At 50.2% G+C, this 24,693-nt stretch overlaps 1 protein-coding gene across 2 annotated transcripts in view; it reads right to left on the reverse strand.

The window, feature by feature from the left end:
* FMNL2 (formin like 2) overlaps positions 1 to 24,693 on the reverse strand; it is a 178,435-nt gene that overhangs the window by 44,414 nt on the left and 109,328 nt on the right. For both annotated transcript variants that reach the window (XM_054380889.1, XM_054380890.1), the window contains exons 4-8: positions 23,197 to 23,273; positions 21,951 to 22,034; positions 18,252 to 18,404; positions 2,355 to 2,463; positions 287 to 363 (exon numbers count right to left, since the gene is read on the reverse strand). In XM_054380889.1, the coding sequence (XP_054236864.1) occupies positions 287 to 363; positions 2,355 to 2,463; positions 18,252 to 18,404; positions 21,951 to 22,034; positions 23,197 to 23,273 (500 nt within the window). The remainder of the gene's footprint in view (positions 1 to 286; positions 364 to 2,354; positions 2,464 to 18,251; positions 18,405 to 21,950; positions 22,035 to 23,196; positions 23,274 to 24,693) is intronic.

A 24,693-nucleotide genomic window follows, 5' to 3' on the forward strand; every position in this document is an offset into this window, starting at 1 on the left:
CCCCTGCACTGCAACAGTGCTTAAGCTGCAAATTGCCAGATGAAGAGTCACAGATTCACAGCTTGCACCGGGCTGGAAGGGTTGAGCTCCTCTGAGGTGGACCTCAGAGGTCCACAGCTCCTAAAATCACCAGAAGTAGATGGCAATCCCTCCTTTATTTGCACCACTTCATCTGACTCAGAATGGAGCCTGGGTTTTGTGCCCAAGCACAGCCCTGACAAGCTTGATTTCCATGTAGTCTCTACTTACCTGCCTCTCAAACCCTCCAAAAGCAAGAGAGGCCTACCTGGGGTTCTTGTTGTTCAGGCTCAGGGCGATCTCATTCACGGCGTGTGGATGGGACATGACCATATTGAACCCATACTGAAAGAGAAGAGAAGAGGAAGAATTTCAGGTCTGAGAATGGGATTGTTTCTTTTTTTAAATCATGGAATCCTAGAAAGGCTCAGGTGGGAAGGGATCTTAGAGATCATCTACTCCGATCTCACTGCCAGGGACACCTCTCAACCAGACTTGGCTGCTCAAGGCCTCAATCCAGCCTGGCCTTCAACATCCCCAGGGAGGAGGCAGCCACAGCCCCCCTGGGCAGCCTGTGCCAGAGTCTCACCACCCTCATACTGAAGGATTTCTTTCCTAAGCTCCAGCCTAACCTTGCTCTGCCTCAGCTTCAAATCCTTCCCCCTTGTCCTGTCTCTAGACACCCTCATGAAAAGTCCCTCTGCAGCCTTCCTGTAGGATCCCTTCAGGTATGGGAAGGCAGCTCTAAGGTCCCTCTTAAAATAGTCCAGCAGATGACACATCTCTGACCAGTCCTGGCCTTTCACCCAGGCTGTAAACCAAAGGAAACCTTGTTGGGTTTACCAAGTCAGCCAGAGTGTCAAAAGTGTGCAGCTTGGCCACATCAGCCAACTAAAAAGGGTCTAAGAGCTGCTCTTATCCCACCCTGCTTGTCCTTTCCTCCTTGCAACTCCTTCTTACTTCTGTCAAGTGCATAATTTAGAGGCACAGAACTGTTTAGGCTGGAAAAGGCCTTCCTTAAGGTGCTCAAGGCCAAGCTGGATGAGGCCTGGAGCAACCTGGTTTGCTGGAAGCTGTCCCTGCCCATGGCAGGAGGGTTGGAACCAGCTGATCTTGAATGCCCCTTCCAACCCAAACCATTCTATGAATTGTGGAGCCTGACCACTAACCCTCTGAAGAGGAATTTGCAATTCAGTCGATAAAATCACTTCTTGTCCAGCATCATGCAGCTCCTGCACAACTTCTGCTGGCTTTGCTCTCCAGAAATGGAAAGGAAAAATTCCTTTGGAGAACACTGGTTATTAGAAGAAGATTGTGATTTGCACTCTTCCCATCAGAGGGAAGACATTTGACTTGAGCTGCCTTGCTATAAACTTGTACCAAGAGTGAAAGCTTGGATCTTCCATCCTTCTGTAGCTCCTCTGAGAAATTCTCCTAAGTGTTACCATTACATTCTGAGAGAAATTCTCCTTTCAGCTGTGTAGCTCCATGTCCAATCAGTTAGTGCAAACAGCAACAGGCTCAACATAAAATCATCAAACAGTTTGGGTTGAAAAGGACCTTTCAAGCTCATCTAGCCCAACCTCCCTGCACTCAGCAGGGATATCTGAAACTGGACCAGGTTTCTCAGAGACCCAAACAACCTGACCAGCAATGGTTACTGGATAGACCATCTGCCACCCCTCTGAGAAACCTGGGACAGGCTCTCACCACCCTCAGTGTCAAACATTTCTTCCTTTCTCCAGCCTCAATCTCCCTCTTTTAGTTCAAACCACCACCCCTTGTCCTGTCACAACAAGCCCTGCTCAAAAGTCTGTCCCCAGCTTTCTGATCAGCCCTTCAAGCACTGAGAGGCCACCAGAAGGTCTCCCTGCAGCCTTCTCTTCTCCAGGCTGAACAAGCCCAACTCTCTCAGCCTGGCCTCACAGCAGAGGGCTTCCAGCCCTCCCAGCATTGCTGTGGCCTCCTCTGGCCCTGCTCCAACAGATCCCTGTCTGTGCTGTGCTGAGGACTCCAGAGCTGCCCCAGCACTGCAGGTGGGGTCTCAGCAGAGGGATCAGAGGGGCAGAATCCCCTCCTGCCCCTGCTGCCCACACTGCTGGGGATCAGCCCAGGATACATCATGCTCTTGTCTACCTGTGTCTTCACATCTCTACTAACTCATCCCACGGCTACACAAGGACTATGTTCAACTACCTCCCAGCTGCACTGCCTACAAGTAAGAATTAACTCTTTGCATCACTGTTTTCCTTAATTCACCACTAACCTTTCCCTCCCCCACCTCCCAAGCCCCACAGAATATTTCTGTGGCCCCAAAAGAAGAAGAAGGGAAGTACCTGGTAGTTCATTATGGCCCGTAAACACATGATGCAGACGTGGACATCATCTTTTTTACTCACTAATCTGGAGTTTTTGAGCGTTCTCCGGCTGGGCAAGGTGTTGTACCTGCAAAGAAGAACAGCTCAAGTCAACCACCAGGAGCTCTTCGGGTGGTGAGGAGAAGGGAACGGCAAAAGTGCTCCCCTGGGTGACAGCGCAGCCACCTGTGTGCTGGGCAGAGGGTACAGCCACCAGGCAGCACGCATGCAGATGAAGCAGGGGAAAAAAAGGAGTCATGTGCTGTTGACAGTGTCCACACACAAAGCCACACACACACATGGTGTGGTGGTTTTAAGACTGCCTTTTTAATCTTTCTTCACCAAGTTGGAGCAGAGAAAGCGAGAGAATGTAAATAAGTCACTACTGGGTGTGAGAAAGCAGAATAATGATTGTTCTAAACACTTCCATTGGAGAGAGAGAAATGTTTAAGCATCTCTACTCAAAACAAGGTTGGGGAGTTGGGCAGTCTCAGCTTGCTTGCTGGGCTTCTCTCTGCTTCTTCTTTTCTGGCTGAAGATAACATACTGGCCTTGACAAGCTCAGTCTAACAGCCTCTCCGCTTCTTGACTCTCTGCCTTCTGCCAGGGGGGTCTGGGGGGATTCCTTCTGGCTGGGGGGGAGGCCCCTTGGGGAAGGCTCCTTGGGGGAAGCAAAGGGGGCTTGGTTGTGCTTTTCTGTTGATTGTACCTGTTTGTAAATGTTGTGACTAGTGTCTATTTGTATACAGTCATTGCATTTCATCATAGACTGTAGATTTGCTTGTAAATACAGCTTTCATTTGCTTCCAGACTGAGCTAGCCTGGTCATTGACAGTGTGGGACAGGGATTTCAGCTCTCACACCATTACACATGGATGGCACCAACCACTGTCTACTGACCACTGCTGCCCAGCCCAGGGCCAGCCCAGCCCAGCCCATGAGCTGGTTCCCTTCCATCAATCCCACCAGTGACCCATCCGAAGCCAGATACCTCCACAGCAGGCTGGAGGAGAAGGGCTTGGGGCTGTCACTTGATGACAAACTCACCATGAGCCAGGTCACTGGCAGCCCAGAAGGCAGCTGTGTGCTGGACTGCATCAAAAGACAGATGACCAGCAGGATGAGGGAAGGGATTCTGCCCCTTTGCCCTGGTCTACTGAGACCTCACTTGCAGCACTGCATCCAGTTCTGGTGCCCACAGCACAAGAAGGGCATGGAAGTGTTGGAGAGGGTCCAGAGGAGGCCACAAAGATGATCAGAGGGCTGGAGAGCCTCCCCCATGGGGACAGGCTGAGAGAGTTGGGGTTGTTCAACCTGGAGAAGGCTCCAGTGAGACCTTAGAGCAGCTTTCCAGTATCTGAAGGGGGCTACAGGAGAGCTGGGGAAGGGCTTCTGACAAGGGCTTGTAGTGATAGGGTGAGAGGGAATGGATTGAAGCTTGAAGAGGTGAGATTTAGACTGGAGATTAGGAAGAAATTCTTTACAGTGAGAGTGGAACAGGTTGCCCAGGAAGGTTGTGGTTGTCCTCTCCCTGGAGGTGTTCAAGACCAGGCTGGATGAGGCCTTGAGCAACCTGGGCTGGTGGGAGGTGTCCCTGCCCATGGCAGGAAGGTTGGAACTGGATGATCTTTCAGGTCCCTCCAAACCCAAACCATTCTGTGATTCTCTGATCTCCCAAGGCATGCAGAGGGGAAAGAAGGATCCACCTACAAGCAGAAGCATTTCAGGGTTTTATTCCACGTGGTTTGACTTTTGATGGGGCTGAACATTTGCAGCCATCAGCAAATGTATGAATTCCTGCTGCATTCTAGCTAAGAATGGTGCCTCTCTTCTGTTCTGCAGCTGAGCTTTCTGAAAGCCCTCCAAATTCTTGGGAGGAAAATGCAGCCCTTAGGAACTTTCCTCAGAAGCCAGGCATTCATTATTTTAATTGTAACCCCTTACTGGCACCTTTGCAGCCTGGGAAGGGTTTGCTTCTCTTTGATCTGGGAAAACAACTGCAGTGGGGAAAGCTCCTGGATTGCAGTATTAGCTCTCAGCAGAGTCCTTAACCAGGACTTACATGAATCCATGCTGCTACCAGGTCATGATACAGCACCAAGGCAAGGGGAGAATCATGGAATCATAGAATGGTAGGGGTTGAAAGGCACCTCCAGAGATCATCCAGTCCAACCCCCCTGCCAAAGCAGGATCACCTCAGGCAGATCACACAGGAATGTATCCAAAGTGTCTTGAAAGACTACAGAGAAGGAGACTCCACAACCTCTCTGGGCAGCCTGCTCCAGGCCTCCAGCACCCTCACAACAAACAAATTCTCCTCATCTTCAGATGGAACCTCCTGGCTTCCAGTTTGTGCCCATTGCCCCTTGTGCTGTCCCTGGGCACCACTGAGCAGAGTCTGGCCCCAGCCTCTTGCCCCCCACAGCTCCTTTAGCTCTTGCTGAGCATTGCTCAGCTCCCCTCTGGGGCTGCTCTTCTGCAGGCTCCACAGCCCCAGGGCTCTCAGCCTTTCCTCCTCACAAAGATGCTCCAGGCCCTTCAGCATCTTTGGACCCTCTGCTGGACTCTCTCCAGTAGTTTCCTGTCTCTCTTGAACTGGGGAGCTCAGAACTGTGCTGGCTACTTCTCTAATCCACATCACTCACTTTGTTTAAAGGAGTAGCTTTTAAACTCAGTGATTAATATTAGTAGTAATAAAAGTAATAGCAAAGGTTAATAACAATAAAGACATCAACAAGTAGTAACAGACCTGCGTGATCCTGACTCACCTGCTCCCTCTCTGACACAACTCACTTGTGAACGTTCTCACTCGACATGTACAGAAAGATCATAGAATCAGGAGTGGTTTGGGTTGGAAGGGAACCTCAAAGCTCATCTTGTCCAACCCCCCTGCAGTCAGCAGAGACACCTCCAACTAGAGCAGGTTGCTCAGGGCTTCATCTCATCTTGAATGTCTCTAGGGATAGGGCCTCCACTACAACCCTTGGGCAACCTGTTTCAGTATTTCACCACCCTCATTGTGCAGAACTTCCTCCTGATGTCCAACCTAAATCTGCCCTGCTCCAGTTTCAAGCCATTGCTCCTCATCCTATCCCCACAGCCCCTTCTAAACAGTCCCTCCCCAGCCTTCCTCTTCAGATACAGAAATGCAGCTCTAAAGTCTCCCTGGAGCCTTCTCTTCTCCATGTTGAACAGCCCCAACCCTCGCAGCCTATCCTCACAGCAGAGGTTCTCCAGCCCTCTGATCATCTTTGTGGCCTCCTCTGGACCCACTCCAGCAGATACATGTCCCCTCAGAGCTGGGGGTGATGAGATGGCTCATAAGAGGGTCTGGTGGTACCAAGTGCCAGGCAGTGACCACAGCTGAGCAGCACCCTGTGTGGCTCCAGGACCATTCTCTGCCTGTCAGCTCCCAGGTGAGGGATGAGAGGTGAGGCAAGAGCTGGTGACTCTTAGCCTTCAGCAACCACCTCCTTTTGCTTTCATTTTCCAGGAGATGAAAGAAACCCCAAAATTCAAAGCAGAATTCAGTCCAGCTGCTGCTTTGAATGACTAAAGCAGCTCAGGGCACTCCAGCTCTCAGCTCTGCAGGAAACATGACCTAGTTTTCCTGGGAACAGTGAGTGGGTAAAGCATGGGAGCTGGGTTTCGAGGACCAGACCCCAAGGAGGGGCATGGGCTGTGCCTCATGAAGGACCAGGACAGGATCAGGCTGCTCCCTGTGCCTTGGGGGTGGCTCCAAACCACCACGAGCACACTGGATGGGGTGCACTGCACCTCACACCTCAGCTCTGGGACACTTGGGCTGTTCCTGGTGGGAATGAGGCCAGCCAAGGAGTGCCAGTTGAAGCTGCCACAGAATCAGAGAACCGTTTTGGTTGGAAGAGACCTCTAAAATCATCAAGTCCAAACATCAACCTAAGACCATCATGGCCATTAAACCATGTCCTGAAGTGCCATGTCCACACCTCCTGTCCTGCCATCCTGTGTCCCCATGGCTGGGCTCACTGCCACACACCCCTCCTGCACTCAGAGACTCTTTCATAGAATCAGCCAGGTTGGAAAAGACCTCCAAGATCATCCAGGCCAACCTATCACCCAGCCCTATCCAATCAACCAGACCATGGCACTAAGTGCCTCATCCAGGCTTCTCTTGAACATCTCCAGGGATGGTGACTCCACCATCTCCCTGGGCAGCCCATTCCAATGGGCAATCTCTCTCTCTGTGAAGAACTTCCTCCTAACATCCAGCCTTTCACCTCCCAAACCCCCAATGCTGCTACAAAAGAGGTCCCTTACCTGGTAGCCCCACATTAAGCCTGAAGTGGGAGGTGTGGAAGTGCTATCAGTGTTGGCTGCAGAAGGTGGAACCACACCACACAGCACACTTCCATACATTCACTTCACTGCATGTGTGCAAAACACTGCAGTGGAAGGACTGAAAAGCCACTTCTGGTCATACAGAGATGGTTCCTACCATGATTTATCTCCATCTTCAACCACTGAAGGCTGCATACATAATTGTTCTTTACATTTTAAATGAGAAGAGTAATTAGATCTTTATCAAGAGGAAAAAAAAAATCACCTTCCTCAGTGCCTGCTCTATCAACTCCTTCAATTCCAGACTGCCTTCAGACATCTGACAGAGCTTTGTCAGCTGTAACAAATGAGACCAAATCTGTTTAAATTAATAAAAAATGACCCTAAAGCCAGAACTGGGCATTTCCAGAAGCTTAGGGAGCAAGGAGAAAAAAGAATTGGGGAGCAAGGATACTCTGCAATGCAGCAGGACACTGGAGCATGCTGGGTTCCAACTCCTCAGCTTGAGATTCAGCCACCAGAGTGGAATCTTCCCAGGATGACAGCTCAGAGAATCATAGAATCATTAAGGTTGGAAAAGACCTCTAAGATCATCAGATCAACCATCAGTTCAAGACTACCATGACCACTAAACCATGTCCTGAGCTGCTCATCTCTACACCTCTCACCACCCACAAGGCTTTCTGGGCACCTCATCAAAACCCAACACTGCAGAGCAATGCAGGCACCAAAAGGAAGGTCTGGGGAGAAGATGGCATTTGCCTCTTCTGAAGAGGTGGAAAAGACTCACAGAAACCAAACATGGGCTGCAGACCCATCTAGAAGTGATCCCATACAACACTACCTGCCCACAGCCATGGAGATGTTCATTTGGAGGATTCAAGAGTAAATAGGGTCAAGTTGCACCAGGGGATCTCCAGGTTGGACATGAGGAACAATTTCTTCCCCAAAAGGATTGTCAAGGCCTGGCCCAGGCTGTTCAGGGCAGTGGTGGAGTGCCCATCCCTGGAGGGGTTTCAGAGCTGTGGAGATGTGGTGCTGTGGGACATGGTTTAGTGGTGACCTGGCAGTGCTGGGTTCATGGTTGAAGCTGACCAGCTCAGAGGTCTGTTCCAACCAAATCAATTCCATGATTCTCATGACCAGCTAAATGGGCAGAGTCAGAGGGAGCTGTGGTGTTCTCTTCCCAAAAGCCAAGATTCACAAATTCATAGATTCACAGAAGGGTTGGGGTTGGAAGGGACTTCCAAGATCATCTAGTTCCACCCCCTGCCATGGGCAGGGACACCTTTCACTGGCCCAGGCTGCTCAAGATAGAGCACACCACTCCAGCCCCAGGCTGAACACCTCACTCTGTGCTCACTCTGCAGCAGTTCTCCATCTCACAGATCCCTACTGGGTGGTGGCCACTCAGTGAAATCATCAATGACAGCCAGAGCTCACACACCCTGCAGGAGCTCACAGAGCTTCCACCCAATGCTGGCTGCTGATCAGGCTGAGCAATGAGGAGAGAATATTCAACCACCAGCTGCAGCACAGAGGAAACATCCCCAGCACAGAGGAAACATCCCCAGCACAGAGGAAACATCCCCAGCACAGAGGAAACATCCCCAGCACAGAGGAAACATCCCCAGCACAGAGGAAACATCCCCAGCACAGAGGAAACATCTCCAGCACAGAGGAAACATCTCCAGCACAGAGGACACATCCCCAGCACAGAGGAAACATCCCAGCACAGAGGAAACATCCCAGCACAGAGGAAACATCCCCAGCACAGAGGAAACATCCCCAGCACAGAGGAAACATCCCCAGCACAGAGGAAACATCCCAGCACAGAGGAAACATCCCCAGCACAGAGGAAACATCTCCAGCACAGAGGAAACATCCCCAGCACAGAGGAAACATCCCCAGCACAGAGGAAACATCTCCAGCACAGAGGAAACATCCCCAGCACAGAGGAAACATCCCCAGCACAGAGGAAACATCCCAGCACAGAGGAAACATCCCAGCACAGAGGAAACATCCCCAGCACAGAGGAAACATCCCCAGCACAGAGGAAACATCCCCAGCACAGAGGAAACATCCCCAGCACAGAGGAAACATCCCCAGCACAGAGGAAACATCCCCAGCACAGAGGAAACATCCCCAGCACAGAGGAAACATCCCCAGCACAGAGGAAACATCTCCAGCACAGAGGAAACATCCCCAGCACAGAGGAAACATCCCAGCACAGAGGAAACATCCCCAGCACAGAGGAAACATCCCCAGCACAGAGGAAACATCCCCAGCACAGAGGAAACATCCCCAGCACAGAGGAAACATCCCCAGCACAGAGGAAACATCCCCAGCACAGAGGAAACATCCCAGCACAGAGGAAACATCCCCAGCACAGAGGAAACATCTCCAGCACAGAGGAAACATCTCCAGCACAGAGGAAACATCCCCAGCACAGAGGAAACATCCCCAGCACAGAGGAAACATCCCCAGCACAGAGGAAACATCCCCAGCACAGAGGAAACATCCCCAGCACAGAGGAAACATCCCCAGCACAGAGGAAACATCCCCAGCACAGAGGAAACATCCCCAGCACAGAGGAAACATCCCCAGCACAGAGGAAACATCTCCAGCACAGAGGAAACATCCCCAGCACAGAGGAAACATCCCCAGCACAGAGGAAACATCCCCAGCACAGAGGAAACATCCCAGCACAGAGGAAACATCCCAGCACAGAGGAAACATCCCCAGCACAGAGGAAACATCCCCAGCACAGAGGAAACATCCCCAGCACAGAGGAAACATCCCCAGCACAGAGGAAACATCCCCAGCACAGAGGAAACATCCCCAGCACAGAGGAAACATCCCCAGCACAGAGGAAACATCTCCAGCACAGAGGAAACATCCCCAGCACAGAGGAAACATCCCCAGCACAGAGGAAACATCCCCAGCACAGAGGAAACATCCCCAGCACAGAGGAAACATCCCCAGCACAGAGGAAACATCCCCAGCACAGAGGAAACATCCCCAGCACAGAGGAAACATCCCCAGCACAGAGGAAACATCTCCAGCACAGATGGGCTCCTGATCCTGCCCTAGATTTAGCTCTCTCCCCTTCAACAGATGCAAATTTCTTCACACAGACATGAATGCCAAGAATTAATGAGTTTTTGGTTGATTTTTTTTTTTTTTGATACAGAAACTCTTTTACAACAGCTCTGCAGGCTGGAGCTGAAGCTCAAGATGCTTCCTCTCAATTAGCAGCAATTGCAGCCACCCCTGATGTTGTTTGTTTCCTTCCTGCAGGCAGGGCCAGGCTGGCAGTAGCTCTGACACCTCCCTCTGCACGACCTGAGCCAAGCCCAGGGTGGAAGATCTTCTGCTTTTTATTTCATTTCTTGTTCCTAAACATGAGGCTGATCCCAGCAGCTGGAGGAATCGTTGGGTTTGATTTCCTGTCTGCTGCAGGTCAGAGATTATGTCACCAAGAGTATATTTATCCTGCTAATTAAAGTCAGATGTTTCCTCTTTTATTTCTCCTGCCCCTCCTCTAAAGCACGACTAGAAAAAACTTGACTGCTGAAAAGAGCAAACCTGACCATGTGCAAGCTCCTGCTGCCTGGAATCATAGAATCATAGAATCCTAGAATCAGTCAGGGTTGGAAGGGACCACAAGGATCATCCAGTTCCAACCCCCTGCCATGGGCAGGGACACCTCACACTAGATCAGGCTGGCCAGAGCCTCATCCAGCCTGGCCTTAAACACCTCCAGGGATGGGGCCTCAACCACCTCCCTGGGCAACCCATTTCAGGCTCTCACCACTCTCATGGGGAAGAACTTCTTATGTCCAGCCTGAGTCTCCCCACTTCCAGCTTTATTCCATTCCCCCCAATCCTATCACTTCTTGAGATCCTGAAAAATCCCTCCCCAGCTTTCTTGTAGCCCCCTTCAGATACTGGAAGGCCACAAGAAGGTCACCTCAGAGCCTTCTCTTCTCCAGACTGAACAGCCCCAACCCTTTCAGTCTCTCCTCATAGCAGAGCAGCTCCAGCCCTCTGCTCATCCTCATGGCCCTTCTCTGGACACCTTCCAGCACCTCCAGATCCCTCTTGTAATAGAGGCTCCAGGACTGGACACACTACTCCAGGTGGGGTATCACCAGAGCTGAGCAGAGGGGGAGAATCACCTCCCTGGCCCTGCTGGCCACACTTCTCTTGCTGCAGCCCAGGCTCTGGTTGGCTTTCTGGGCTGCAAGTGCACATTGACAGCTCATGTTGAGCTTCTCATCCACCAGCACCCCCAAGTCCCTCTCCTCAGGGCTGCTTTCCAGCCAGTCACTGCCCAGCCTGGATTTGTGCTTGGGATTGCTCTCCTCCTGCCAGCCACCAGCACCAGGCATGGGATCTCACGGGGTCACAGGCTCACAGGATGTTAGGGGTTGGAAGGGACCTCTAAAGATCATCGAATCCAACCCCCCTGCCAGAGCAGGACCATAGAATCCAGCACAGGTTGCACAGGAACACATCCAGATGGGTCTTGAAAGTCTCCAGAGAAGGAGACTCCACATGTGGGGACAGAGCAGCTCTACAGCTCCAGCCCTTTGCTGCTGGAGGCTGGGGGAAGAACACAGGATCTGGTTGTTTTCACAGCTGGGATGAGGCACCCAGGTGGGAAAGCCAACCCCCACGAGACACAGGTTGTGAGGGTCTCCTTCCCATCCAGATGTTCAAGGGTAAACAATTCACCAGTTTTAGTCCATGTGTTAACCATTTAGTTAAGCTGGTGCTTGTAAAGGGACAGCCATAATGTCACAAAATCCCTGCATCCCAGCATGGTCAGGGCTGGAAGGAACCTCTGGAGATCATCCAGTCCAACCCCCCTGCTAAAGCAGGGCACCCACAGCAGCTTGCCCAGCAGCACAATGGCCAGCTGGGGTTGGAAGCTCTGCAGAGAAGGAGACTCCACAACCTCTCTGGGCAGCCTGCTCCAGGCCTCCAGCACCCTCACAACAAACAACTTTCTCCTCATCCTCAGATCAAAGCCAGATGTTTCTAGCTTCCAGTTTGTGTCCATTGCCCCTTTTCCTGTCACTGGGCACCACTGACAAGAGTCCTCTTGCCCCCCACAGGTCCTTTATCTCTTGTTGAGCATTGCTCAGCTCCCCTCTGGGGCTGCTCTTCTCCAGGCTCCACAGCCCCAGGGCTCTCAGCCTTTCCTCCTCACAGAGGTGCTCCAGGCCCCTCAGCATCTTTGGAGCCTGCACTGGACTCTCTTGAACTGAAGAACCCAGAAGGGGACCCCCACCTTGCTGGGATTGTGTGATTCTGTGAGGTGCCACCAGCTCCTCTGCTCCTGGAAGGAAGCCAGAGCAGGTGGCCACACTGCCTGAAAATGTCTCCTTTCTGCCCTTTCAAAAGCTGCTTTGTGCCACAACTACAAAGCAAGTAACTGACCCTGAGCCTGCTGGTTTTGTCTTCATCCAACAGAATCTGGGAAGGTTATTAATCCATGAATCTGAGGAGATATTTGCTGCTTAGGAAAGGTGAGAACAGAAGTTGAAACAGTGGAGTTTGGCGTCCCTGACTAATTCACCAACACCAATCCCACCCCCAGCTCACCAAGCAAGCTACCCAAAAAAGGGTGAACAGAGAATCACAGAATGCATCAGGTTGGAAGGGAACCTCAAAGCTCACCTTGTCTAACCCCCTGCAGTTGGCAAGGACATCTCCAACCAGATCAGGCTGCCCAGGGTCACAACAAACACGACCTTGAATATCTCCAGGGATGGGGCCTCAACCACATCTCTGGGCAACCTGTTCCAATATCTCATCCCCTTCATTGTGAAGAACTTCCTAATGCCCAACCTAGAGCTCCCCTGCTCCAGTTTCAAACCACTGCACTTCATCCTATGCCCACAGGCCCTTCTGGACAGTCCCTCCCCAGCCTTCCTCTAGGTCCCCTTCAGATGTTGAAATGCAGCTCTGAGGTCTCCTGGAGCCTTCTCTTCTCCATGGTCTTTGGGTAAGAGAATCACAAGACCAACTACTGACTGCCCAAAAATTGTGTTAAATTGCCAATTATCTGACAAACACTCTGATGACAAAGATGGTTCTTGAGTCCAAATCAAATCACTCCAAGATGAAAACAGGGTGGAATTTGAGTCCAATTAATGAACCTGTTCAAAGCCCACTTAGGGATTAAGTTATATTTGCCTCCATTGCTCTCTCCTGATGGACTCCACAGATTCTGAAGAAAGAAATGAAGTTTCTCAGCTCAAACCACAGCAAAAAAAGAAGGAAAAAAACCCCACAACTGAAGCATTTGACTCAGAAGAAAGGGAATTTCTAATGGGCTGGGACATCACAAAGTCTGCATTAATATTTATCTGACAGGAGAGTATGACTCTGATGTGAAACTAATGCTCCTTCTCTCCACCCCACCCCCCCAAAAAAAAAGCAGCAAGAAAATCCCCAAAGGTTATCCTCATTTTCATCCTTCTGCCCTCATTTTGGTGTTTTGCTTTCCAAATCCCTGTGCCTCCTCTTAAAAAAGGAAAAAGAGAAAAAAAAATCCCCAAACAAAACCCCCTCAGTTGCCAAGGAAACCCAAGTGAGCAGGGAATTGGCAGGGCTGAGCACTGCTAAAAAGAGCTAGGGGAAGGCAGTTAAAAGTCACAAATAGAAATGGAAAGCCTCAGCCAGGCCAAACAACAGCCAGAAGGCACCACAGCAAGCTTGACCTCCATGCAAGGAGCTGCTCAGGAGGATCACAGGCTCACAGGATGTTAGGGGTTGGAAGGGACCTCCAAAGATCATCCAGTCCAACCCCCCTGCCAGAGCAGGACCATAGAATCCAGCACAGGTCACACAGGAATGCATCCAGATGGGGCTGGAAAGTCTCCAGAGAAGGAGACTCCACAACCTCTCTGGGCAGCCTGTTCCAGTGCTCTGTGAGCCTCACACTGAAGAAGTTCCTCCTCATGTTGAGGTGGAACCTCCTGTGCTGGAGTTTCTATCCATTGCCCCTTGTCCTATGCCAGGGTGCAAGTGAGCAGAGCCTGTCCCCTCCCTCTTGACCCCCAGCCCTCAGACATTGATAAACATTGATTAAATCCCCTCTCAGTCTTCTCCTCTCCAGACTGAACAGCCCCAGGGCTCTCAGCCTCTCCTCACAGGGCAGTGCTCCAGTCCCTTCCTCATCCTGGTAGCTCTCTGTTGGACTCTCTCCAGCAGATCCCTGTCCCTTTGAACTGGGGAGCCCAGAACTGGATGCAATATTGCAGGTGAGGTGGTCTCACCAAGGCAGAGTAGAGGAGGGGAAGAACCTCCCTGGCTCTGCTGGCCACACTCCTCTGAATGCACCCCAGGACCCCCTTGGCCTTCTTGGCCACAAGGACACATTGCTGACCCATGCACAACTTGTTGGTCACCAGCACTCCCAGGATGGAGTGACATCACTTGCAAATGTGCAAGGGGTAATGACCCTGTGACTACCCTGGCCTGAAGTGGTGCCAGGGAAGGTTTAGGTTGGAGATGAGGAACAATTTCTTTGCTGCAAGAGTGGTAAGGCATTGGAACAGGCTGCCCAGGGAGGTGGTGGAGTCCCCGTCCCTGGAGGTGTTCCAGAAAGGTGTGGCCATGGCACTCTGGGACATGGTTTAGTGGCCACGGTGGTGTTGTGCTGATGGTTGGACTTGGTGATCTTAGAGATCTTTTCCAACTGAAAGATTTCTACAGTTCTGTGACTCTAAGTGGATGTAACCCAATCACTAGAGTAAGTTTCTTATGCAAAACCAGACTGATTATTTCATAGGCTGGAAAGGACCTTTAGGACCATTGAGTCCAACCAGAGGAGACTGGATTGGATATTAGGATAGAGATGAACAACAGTTTCTTTGCTCCAAGAGTGGTCAGGCTTTGGAACAGGCTGCCCAGGGAGGTGGTAGAGTCACCATCCCTGAGGTGGTCAAGAAACCTAGGGCTATGGCACTTTGGGCCATGGTTTAACGGCCATGGTGTTGGCTTGATTGTTTTTCAACCCAAGCAGTGCTATGATTCTATTCCCTGGTGTTTCTCTGCCCTTAACTCCTACTCCTTTTGCCATCATTAAACCTGCTGAGCAGACATCAGCCTGGACCCTGCATGGTTCTGAAGGCTATGGTAGGTTCCCTGTTCCTGAACCCTGAGGAGCAGGACAGCTGGTGCCATACAGGTACCAAAAACCGAGAGAAAATGGTGTTAAAGTTGGCATAAGACTTTGTCTCCTCAAATATTCTTCTTGTTTTAATAATAAGGAATCCAGGTCAAATCTGTTCTCATTTTTCACACTGCTCTGGCACTGCAGGGATGAATTCAGCTCCTGAAGTTTGAATTACCCTGTGTGAGACCCTGGCTCAGGTTGCCCTGAGAGGTGGCAGATGCCCCAATCCTGGAACCATTGTAGGTCAGGCTGTTCGGAGCTCCAAGCAAGCTGCTCTCATTGCAGATGTTCCTGCTGACTGCAGGGAGGTGGCCTACAACCCCCTTCAACCCAAACCACTCTATGAGTCTAAGTTGGTCACTCTTCTCATTTTTCTTCCAAGAGGGAGGAGCATTTCTTCATTTCTCTCCAATTGAATGGGCTTCATAACAAAGACAGCAGAGGCAAAGAAGATCCTATGGCCTGGTCTCCACACAGCCCAGATGTTGTCTAACCACCTTCAGGGCAGGAACCTCCTGGCTTTAACCCTGACACCCTCCTCATTAGATGAGCACCTACCATGTCCTCAGGAGAAGATTCCTTCAGTGCTTCAAGAAGGCAACAGGACAGACGGGGAGGGACTCTTTATCGGGGAGTGCAGGGATAAAGGTTTGAAACAGGAAGAGGGGAGATTTGGATTAGACGATGAGAAGAAGTTCTTCACAGTGAGGGTGGTGAGACACTGGAACAGGTTGCCCAGGGGGGTTGTTGATTCCTCCTCCCTGGAGGTGTTCAAGGCCAGCTTGGATGAGGCCTTGGGCAACCTGGGCTAGCGGGAGGTGTCCCTGCCCATGGCAGGGGGGTTGGAAGTAGATGATCTCGAAGGTCCCTTCCAACCCAGGCCATTCCATGAACTGCCATTTGCACCACAAAGAAGCCAAGCTGCATCTCGTGTCACCATAAAGCACGTTTTGTTCTCCTGCAGGAAAACTCCACGGATGCCAAGCACGCTTTGAACTTATAATGTGACAACCACACGTTTTGGGGACTGCAAGCTGCCCTTGATGCTTCAGGCTCTCCTCAAACGTGTGACTACCAGATTATAAAGGCATGAGGAGCAGTGCTAGCCACGTGGCAACCATGCCCTGCACAGCCCCTGCTGCGTGTAGAACCTGGCGCCCGGCACTTACGAGGTTTTCCGGCTCGAAGCCTCATCAGCAGAGCACAAAGTGAAGCTGCTCCAGAGGCAGTTGGCTGAAAAGCAGCTCTGGCAGGCTTTGAACTGGAGTTGCTCAGGCAGAGAACCCAATCTGACGGCACGTGAAAGGTGGGTGAGAGAGGAGGAGGGAAGGATGAGGGAGAAGGAATTGGAGGAGAGAGTTTGAAACACGGAGGGGAACGGAGGATGAGAGGAAGGAGACATTGAAATGGATTAAGGAAAAGGATAAGGAATGAAGGGAGATGTGGAAAAGGAAAAAGGATGGAAGGAAATGAAGAGAAAAAAATGTAAGAGACATGTAATGTAAACCTGATTTTTGCATTTCTGTGCCACTTATCACACAGAACCACACAGAATCCACCAGGTTGGAAGAGGTCTCCAAGATCATCAAGTCCAACTGATCACCCAACCCTAACTAATCGACCAGACCATGGCACTAAGTGCCTCATCCAGCCTTCTCTTAAACACCTCACAAGCATGCTTCCCAAAGACAGCAGGCAGAGCTCTTCCTAAGAGCACAAGACTCCACCAATTCTCCATCAGAGCAGTTAAAGATCAGAGAAAACCAAAAAAACAAAAACCAAACCACTCCTAAGAACACCTTGGCCACATTAAGGAAAAAATAAACCAGCTGGTGAAGTCATTTTGCTGCACTCCACAGCCTCTATCTCTTTACCAGACCTGTGTGTCCACCGCCTGATGTCTGGCAATTACGTTTTCCAGGGATCACATCCGCTGCCACTCAGGATGTAGGTGGAAGGGACTCAAGCTGACATTGACTAAGGAGCCAACATCACCACTGATGGACAAACTCAAGCTGAACTTGGTAATTGTACCTCTGCACCAGGCACTGCTGAAGCTGCACCCTGAATCCTGGGGTCAGTTTTGGGCCCCTCACTCCAAGAAGGATTTGGAGGGGCTGAAGGAGATCCAAAGAAGGGCAACAAAGCTGGGGAAGGGTCTGGACACCAAGGCTGGTGAGGAGCAGCTGAGGGAATGGGTTGTTTAGTGTGAAGAGGAGGCTGAGGGGAGACCTCATTGCCCTCTACAGCTCCCTGAAAGGAGGCTGGAGCCAGGTGGGGGTTGGTCTCTTCTCCCAAGGGACAAATTACAAGATAAAAGAAAACAGCCTCAGGTTGCACCAGGGAAGGTTTAAGCTGGACACGAGGAATAGTTTTTTCCCCAAAAGGGTTGTCAAAGCCTGGCCCAGGCTGCACTCTCCATTCCTGGAGGGGTTTCAAAGGTGTGCAGAAGTGGTGCTGAGGGACAGTGGTGACTTGGCAGTGCTGGGTTAATGGTTGGACTTTATGAGCTTAAAGGTGTTTCCCAAACAAAACAATTCCACGATCGTGTGATAGAAAGACGTGGGGAAAAAGAAGCAACTCCTCACTTGCCCCATCTTTTCTGGACTCTTCTGTGCTCACAGTGCTGTGAAACAAAACTCCATAAAAGCCAGAAAAAGGCCCAAAAGCATCCAGTAGGCTGAGCTGCACCCCCAGCACTGCTGCTCTAAAGGTGTATTTAGTGTGCCTCATAATGGTGAAGCTCTGAAGGAGCTATGATTCTATGATTCTAAGGAACGTGACCACAAGCTGACTGCCACTCAGCCCTGGGAATGATCTTGCCTTCTCCACAGACTAAAAATGAACCCACAAGAGTCTTTGGAAAGAGAGACTCCATAGCAAAGCCCAGGGTGCATGTGAAGGATGGAAATGGCCTTTCACAAAAGAAACATCTTGTTCATAGTGACATGGAAGGAATGTGCTGCTAGAAAGAGACTTTTGGGTTGAGACACCAGATTGGAGCCTCAGACTGGCTTGGGCTGTGGAAATCTTGAGGTATGCTTTGGAGAAGAGGAATTGCTTCCCCTGGGCAAGCGACACTGTACCTGCTGGAAACGTGTCACGCATCCTGAGCTCATTCTGCCACTGGAAAGAGAGGCAGAGTTATTTTTGCCTCTTCCTCAATCGCTGGGCAATGCTGAGCCACCCTTCTTCCTAGCTTAGAACTTCTTTCTACCTCAAAACCACCAGCACAACCACATCTTTCCTACATGCATCAAGCCCAGAGTGTGGAAAGAGGGAAGATGACACCAAGACGAAGTGGAAAATCCATTGGTGAGCAGTGTGCCCCTGCCCTGGGTGTTTGCAGGCCCAGCTCTTACCGCAAGGTCGAGTGCCTGCCGGCGCGGGAAATGCTGTTGCCAACCGGGGAGGGCAGGTTGCTGCCCCTGTGCAGGTCCTCGATGGAGCGGCTCCAAGGTTTGGACTTCTCCATGGAGTTTTCCACGTTGTTCTCCAAGCTTTCAAAGTCAAACCTGGAAGGAAATAGAAACCTCAACTCCAGCTGAAACAGGAAAAAAAAAATGCACAGAGCATTTTCCTTCCTGGTCATGGAATCCCAGAGTGGTTGGGGGATGGAAGGAACCTCTGGAGATCATCCACTCCAACCCCACTGCTAAAGCAGGGGCACACATAGCAGCTTGCCAGCAACAAAATGGCCAGGTGGGATTGGAAGCTCTCCAGAGCAATCTTCACAACCTCTCTGGGCAGCCTGCTCCAGGCCTCCAGCACCCTCACAACAAACAACTTTCTCCTCATCCTCAGATGGAACCTCCTGGCTTCCAGTTTGTGCCCAGTGCCCCTTGTGCTGTCCCTGGGCACCACTGAGCAGAGTCTGGCCCCAGCCTCTTGCCCCCCACAGCTCCTTTAGCTCTTGCTGAGCACTGCTCAGCTCCCCTCTGGGGCTGCTCTTCTGCAGGCTCCACAGCCCCAGGGCTCTCAGCCTTTCCTCCTCACAGAGATGCTCCAGGACCCTCAGCATCTTTGGAGCCTCCACTGGACTCTCTCCAGTAGTTTCCTGTCTCTCTTGAACTGGGGAGCTCAGAACTGGACCCATAACTCCAGATGTGGCTTGACTGTAGCAGAGTAGAGGGGAAGGAGAACTTCCCTTGATCTGCTGCCCACACTTTTCTGAATGCACCCCAGGACACCACTTACCTTCTTGGCCACAAGGGCACATTGCTGGCTCATGGGGAATTTGCTGTCCAGCAGCACTCTGAGGTCCTTCTCTCCCCAGAGCTGCTTCCCAGCAGGTCACCCTCACCTGTACTGGTACAGGGGGTTCTTCCTCCTCAGGTGCAGGACCCTACACTTGCCCTTGTTGAACTTCATAAGCTTCGCCTCCACCCAGTTCTCCAACCTGTCCAGGCCTGGCTGAATGGGGTTTCAGCCTCTCCAGTTTGGTATCATCCACAAACTGACTGAGGGGCCACTCTGTACCTTCATGTCTTTTAAGTGGGGGTTTTAGAAGGCCCCTAAAGATTGCAAAATTAAGGAATCAAGCAACATGGCCTAACCTCCATCACACTGCAACTCAAGGTAAGCTTCAGGTGCAGCACTTTTGGACCCTGAGAATGGGAGCAAATCACCACCCAGTCAAAAGATTTCAGAAGGATCAAAGAGCTAGTTCGGGTGTTTTTTTCCTCTCTTAAATAAAATAAAATGAATCCAATATTGGCTGTGTTGCTGATGAACCTTGGAGGAAAGAGGGGAATGCTTAGAGCTGCCTCCAACTCATTTCAATAAATCAATGAAGTGTTGAAGTCCTAACTCAGTCTCCTCCATCAATACGTGACTGAGCATTTCACTGCCTTGCTGCCCTGCACCTATCATCCCAACTCAGATTACTCCTTCCCTATGTGACTGAGCATTTCACTGCCTTGCTGCCCTGCACCTATCATCCCAACTCAGATTCCTCCTTCTCTATGTGACTGAGCATTTCACTGCCTTGCTGCCCTGCACCTATCATCCCAACTCAGACTCCTCCCTCACTATGTGACTGAGCATTTCACTGCCTTGCTGCCCTGCACCTATCATCCAAACTCAGATTACTCCTTCCCTATGTGACTGAGCATTTCACTGCCTTGCTGCCCTGCACCTATCATCCCAACTCAGATTACTCCTTCCCTATGTGACTGAGCATTTCACTGCCTTGCTGCCCTGCACCTATCATCCAAACTCAGATTCCTCTCTCACTATGTGACTGAGCATTTCACTGCCTTGCTGCCCTGCACCTATCATCCAAACTCAGATTCCTCCCTCACTATGTGACTGAGCATTTCACTGCCTTGCTGCCCTGCACCTATCATCCAAACTCAGATTACTCCTTCCCTATGTGACTGAGCATTTCACTGCCTTGCTGCCCTGCACCTATCATCCCAACTCAGATTACTCCTTCCCTATGTGACTGAGCATTTCACTGCCTTGCTGCCCTTCCCCAATCATCCAGCATGGGTAAAATAGCCTTATAATCAGCACAGATTTTCGTTGCTTCTTGACCCATTGCCCACTCCGCTGTTATTTCAAGCAAAAATTGCTTGTTCCCCTTGGAGCTTTTGAGGTTATTACTCATCTTTACCACGTTAGACGGGGGAGAAAAACCCAGCAAGGAACTTGCCTCCATTGGTGCAATTTTAGGAAGAAAAGCCTTTACACAAACATAGCTTTTTGCTGTGCAGGTTTTTTCCATTTTCAACCCTGTCATTTTCCTTCATTAATTTGATTGCAACCTCACCAAAAATCTCTTTTTTTTTTTTTTTGTTCTCTGTGCCAGGAGATATATACATCTGATGGCATCTCCTCTAAAAACCAAACAGCAGCTCTCGCCAGCTTGAGTCCCTACCTATGACAGCACCTTTTAACCTACTGCTTCTTCCCACATACCTTTAGAAAACATTCCACTGCTAAAATACCCTCAGTGAAAGCATGTGGAGATACAGAGCCTCAAATTCATCTATTTCAAATTCAAATCGACTAATGGAAGGTGATTCTCACCCCTCTCCCCCCCTAATTTGTTTCAATAGACTCCATTTCATGATTTATTACCTAAATTACTAAATCTGACTCCCAATTAACCAGATGTCAGCTTGAAAAAGCTTATTTTATACTCTTCCCAACTTCCTAAATCATCTTTAAGTTCCTACCATTATCTTGCAGTGCATCTTCTCCACAGGAAGCCAAGAACTTTCCGTGCCAGAAGAATCATAGAATGCTTTGGGTTGGAAAGGACCTCTGAAGGTCATCTAGTCCAACCCCCCCTGCAGTAAGCAGAGACATCTTCAACTTGATCAGGTTGCCCTGTCAAGTCCCACCCTGAGTAAGTCCCAGGGATGGGGCCTCAACCACCTCCCTGGGCAACCTGTTCCAGTGTTCCACCACCCCCATGGTGCAGAACTTGCTCCTAACATCCAATCTAAATCTGCTGTTCTCTAGTTTGAAGCCATTGTCCCTTGTCCTGTCACTGCAGGCCTTTATAAACAGTCTCTCTGCATCCTTCCTGTAGCCCCCCTCAGGTACTGCCAGGCTGCTATTAGGTCTCCCTGAAGTCTCCTCTTCTCCAGGCTGAACACCCCCAGCTCATAGAATCATAGAATCAGTCAGGGTTGCAAGGGACCACAAGGATCATCCAGTTCCAACCCCCCTGCCATGGGCAGGGACACCTCACACTACATCAGGCTGGCCAGAGCCTCATCCAGCCTGGCCTTAAACACCTCCAGGGATGGGGCCTCAACCACCAACCTCCAGCCCCCTGATCATCTTTATGACCCTCCTCTGGACCCATTCCATCAGGTCCATGTGTCTGCTGTGCTGAGGACTCCAACCTTTAATCTCAAGGCTTAAATTTAGGCTTTATTTTCTCTGTTAAGATGCACTAGTTTTGGACTAACATCACCACTTTCTTTGCTCTACACAGTATTGTCCCAAGCAGGACAGCTCTGCCCCATGGAAAGCTGAGCACCTGCCCTGACAGGGTTCTTGCTTTGCCTCCCAAGCCCAGAGGTCATCAGAGAGGTCTTACTTACGTGACTGCATACTGTGCAAACGACAAGTACTCCACCAGAACATCCAGGCCTTTGTTTTCTTCATTCAGGAACTCCCTGACCCATCTGTTAGAGAAATCATGAAGACATGAGAGTGCTTCATGGGCTTGGTGTCAGCTAAACCAGAGACAGACCCCGTGCAGGGACAGCAGCACTGCTGAGAGAACCTTTGCCTTCCCACTTGGGACAAGAAGACTTTTAAAGACACTCTTTATTATTATTATTGTTATTATTATTATTAAAAGGACTTTAAAACCTGAGCCAGGGTCTCACCACCCTCAGTGTCAAGCATTTCTTCCTTCTCTCCAGCCTGAATCTCCCTCTTTCAGTTCAAACCATCCCCCCTTGTCCTGTCACAACAGGCCCTGCTCAGAAGTCTGTCCCCAGCTTTCTGCCAGGTCCCTTTTAAGCACTGGAAGGCCACCAGAATCAGAGAACTGTTCAAGTTGGAAAAGACCTCTAAGGTCATCAAGACCAACCTTCAACCTAAGACTACTAGATTGGGTCATTTTTAAGACTCAGCTTGTCAAGGTGCTGGGCCATCTCATTCCAACTACACCATCACCTGGAAAGGTTGGACCAGATGCTCCTTGGGGTCCCTTCCAACCTGGCATACCACAGATCAGCTTGCTCAGAGTCCCACCAAGCCTGACCTTCAATGTCTCCAGGGACAGGTCCTGAGACCCAAAGCAGGGACCAGTGGAAACATGGAGATGTTTGATTAAAAAAACCCAAAAAACAATTACATTTCTGATGATTCTTTGGCTAGTTGAGAAGAACTTTCTGCTTTGTAGAAGTAAACTGTTGGTAACATTACTCACAGGCAAGCTTTATGAGCTGCCTCATGTTAAAGCTATACAAAAGCTTTTTTTTTCCTTTTAAATATATATATATATTTTTTTTATAGCTGCAATGCCATTATTATTCTAGACACAATCATGCTCACTGACTCAAGGCAAGCAGAAGTTGACTGCAATCTCCTCACAGCTTTCAGAGAGATGTGGATGAAGCCTATCATGAAAAGATTAAAGCAAAATTATTCTCCAGAGCTGCCCAGCTCTCCTTTAACTGAGCCCTTCAAGGCTTTAACCATCAATCAAGTGGTATCCCTGCTTGACATGCAAAGAGAGCTTTTCCCAAAGGCATCCATCAGTAGAAGTAACCTCCTCCCTCCCCTACCAGCAAAATAAAAAACAATCTAAGACTAAAAACCATGGAAAATTCTTACCCAATGTGATTTGTTCTTAAAGAAATTTCCAGTTCTCGGAGTACTTGAGTAGACTCTTGGACTCTCCTCCTGAATTTCTGTAATTGAGTAAGCAGGAAAAAAATTATCAGACTCAGGATGTTAATCAACAGCTCACAGAGTGCTGAATGAATAAAGGAAATAGTAAGGTAACACCTGGGCAGGCTGGAGAAGTGGGCTCAGGAGAACATCATCAGGTTCAATAAGGAAAAGTACAAGGTCCTGCAGCTGGGTTGAGGCAATCCTCATTATCCCATCCAGGCTGGGGGATGAGGAGACTGAGAGCAGCCCTGCAGAGAAAGACTTGGGGGTGCTGGTGGGTGAGAAGCTGGACATGAGCCAGCAGTGGGCACCTGCAGCCCAGAAGGCCAATGGCAGCCTGGGCTGTGTCAAAAGCAGTGTGGCCAGCAGATGGAGAGAGAGGATTCTGCAGCTCTGCTCTGCTCTGCTCAGACCTCACCTAGACTACCATGTCCAGCTATGGGGCCACCAACACAAGGACATGAACCTGCTGGAGCAGGTCCAGAGGAGGCTACAGAGATGATCAGAGGGCTGGAGCACCTCTGCTATGGGGACAGGCTGAAAGAGTTGAGGCTGTTCAGCCTGGAGAGGAGGAGGATCTGGAGAGACCTTAGAGCTGTATTTTAATGTTTGAAGGGAACCTACAAGAAGGCTGGAGAGGGACTGTTCAGAAGGGCCTGTGGGGATGGATGAGGGAAAAAGGTTTAAAACTGGAGCAGGGCAGGTTTAGGTTGGACATCAGGAGGAAGTTCTGCACAATGAGGGTGGTGAGATACTGGAACAGGTTACCCAGAGATGTGATGGAGGCCCCATCCCTGGAGACATTCAAGGTCAAACTTGACAAGGCCCTGAGCAACCTGCTCTAGTTGAAGGTGTCCCTGCTGACTGCAGGGGGGGTGCACAAGATGAGCTTTGAGGGTCCCCTCCGACCCAGTGCAATCTGTGTGAACCTGCAGAAACTGAGAACCCCTCTAACTCCTGAGGAATGCAACACTCCATGTCCAGCAGTCCAGGAAAAAACACACTCAGGAAGGCAACTTCTGTTCCCATGCACATATTGGAGTTTCCAGGATCAAGGAAATTCAAAAGCTTGCAGAGAACTAAAGCCTTCTTGACAATACCAGCTCTGTTTTGAGTATCAAGCTCTCCGTTGGGAACTAAACTGCCAGGCCTTTCTTCCCAGCCTGCTGCTTTAACCTTGCTTTTGAGGCTTCACACCCACACCAAAAAACCTGCCCCAGTTTTGTGGGGAAGAACCAAACCTGTGGTGGAGGAAGCCCCTTCGGAAGGAGCTGCTGGTGCTAGGGAATAACACGACCCAAAGAGAGGAACTCCGTGGAGTTATTTTTAGGTTCCCTGCTCTTGTCATTTGTCATGGGACTCTTTGAGTGGTATTAGGCTAAGAAAGGCTTCAATGTGAGCCCAGGGAGCAAAGCCAAACGCTAAAGGCATTTCCAA

Source organism: Indicator indicator, chromosome 5 (genome assembly GCF_027791375.1).
Source record: "Indicator indicator isolate 239-I01 chromosome 5, UM_Iind_1.1, whole genome shotgun sequence".
NCBI classification, from domain to species: domain Eukaryota; kingdom Metazoa; phylum Chordata; class Aves; order Piciformes; family Indicatoridae; genus Indicator; species Indicator indicator.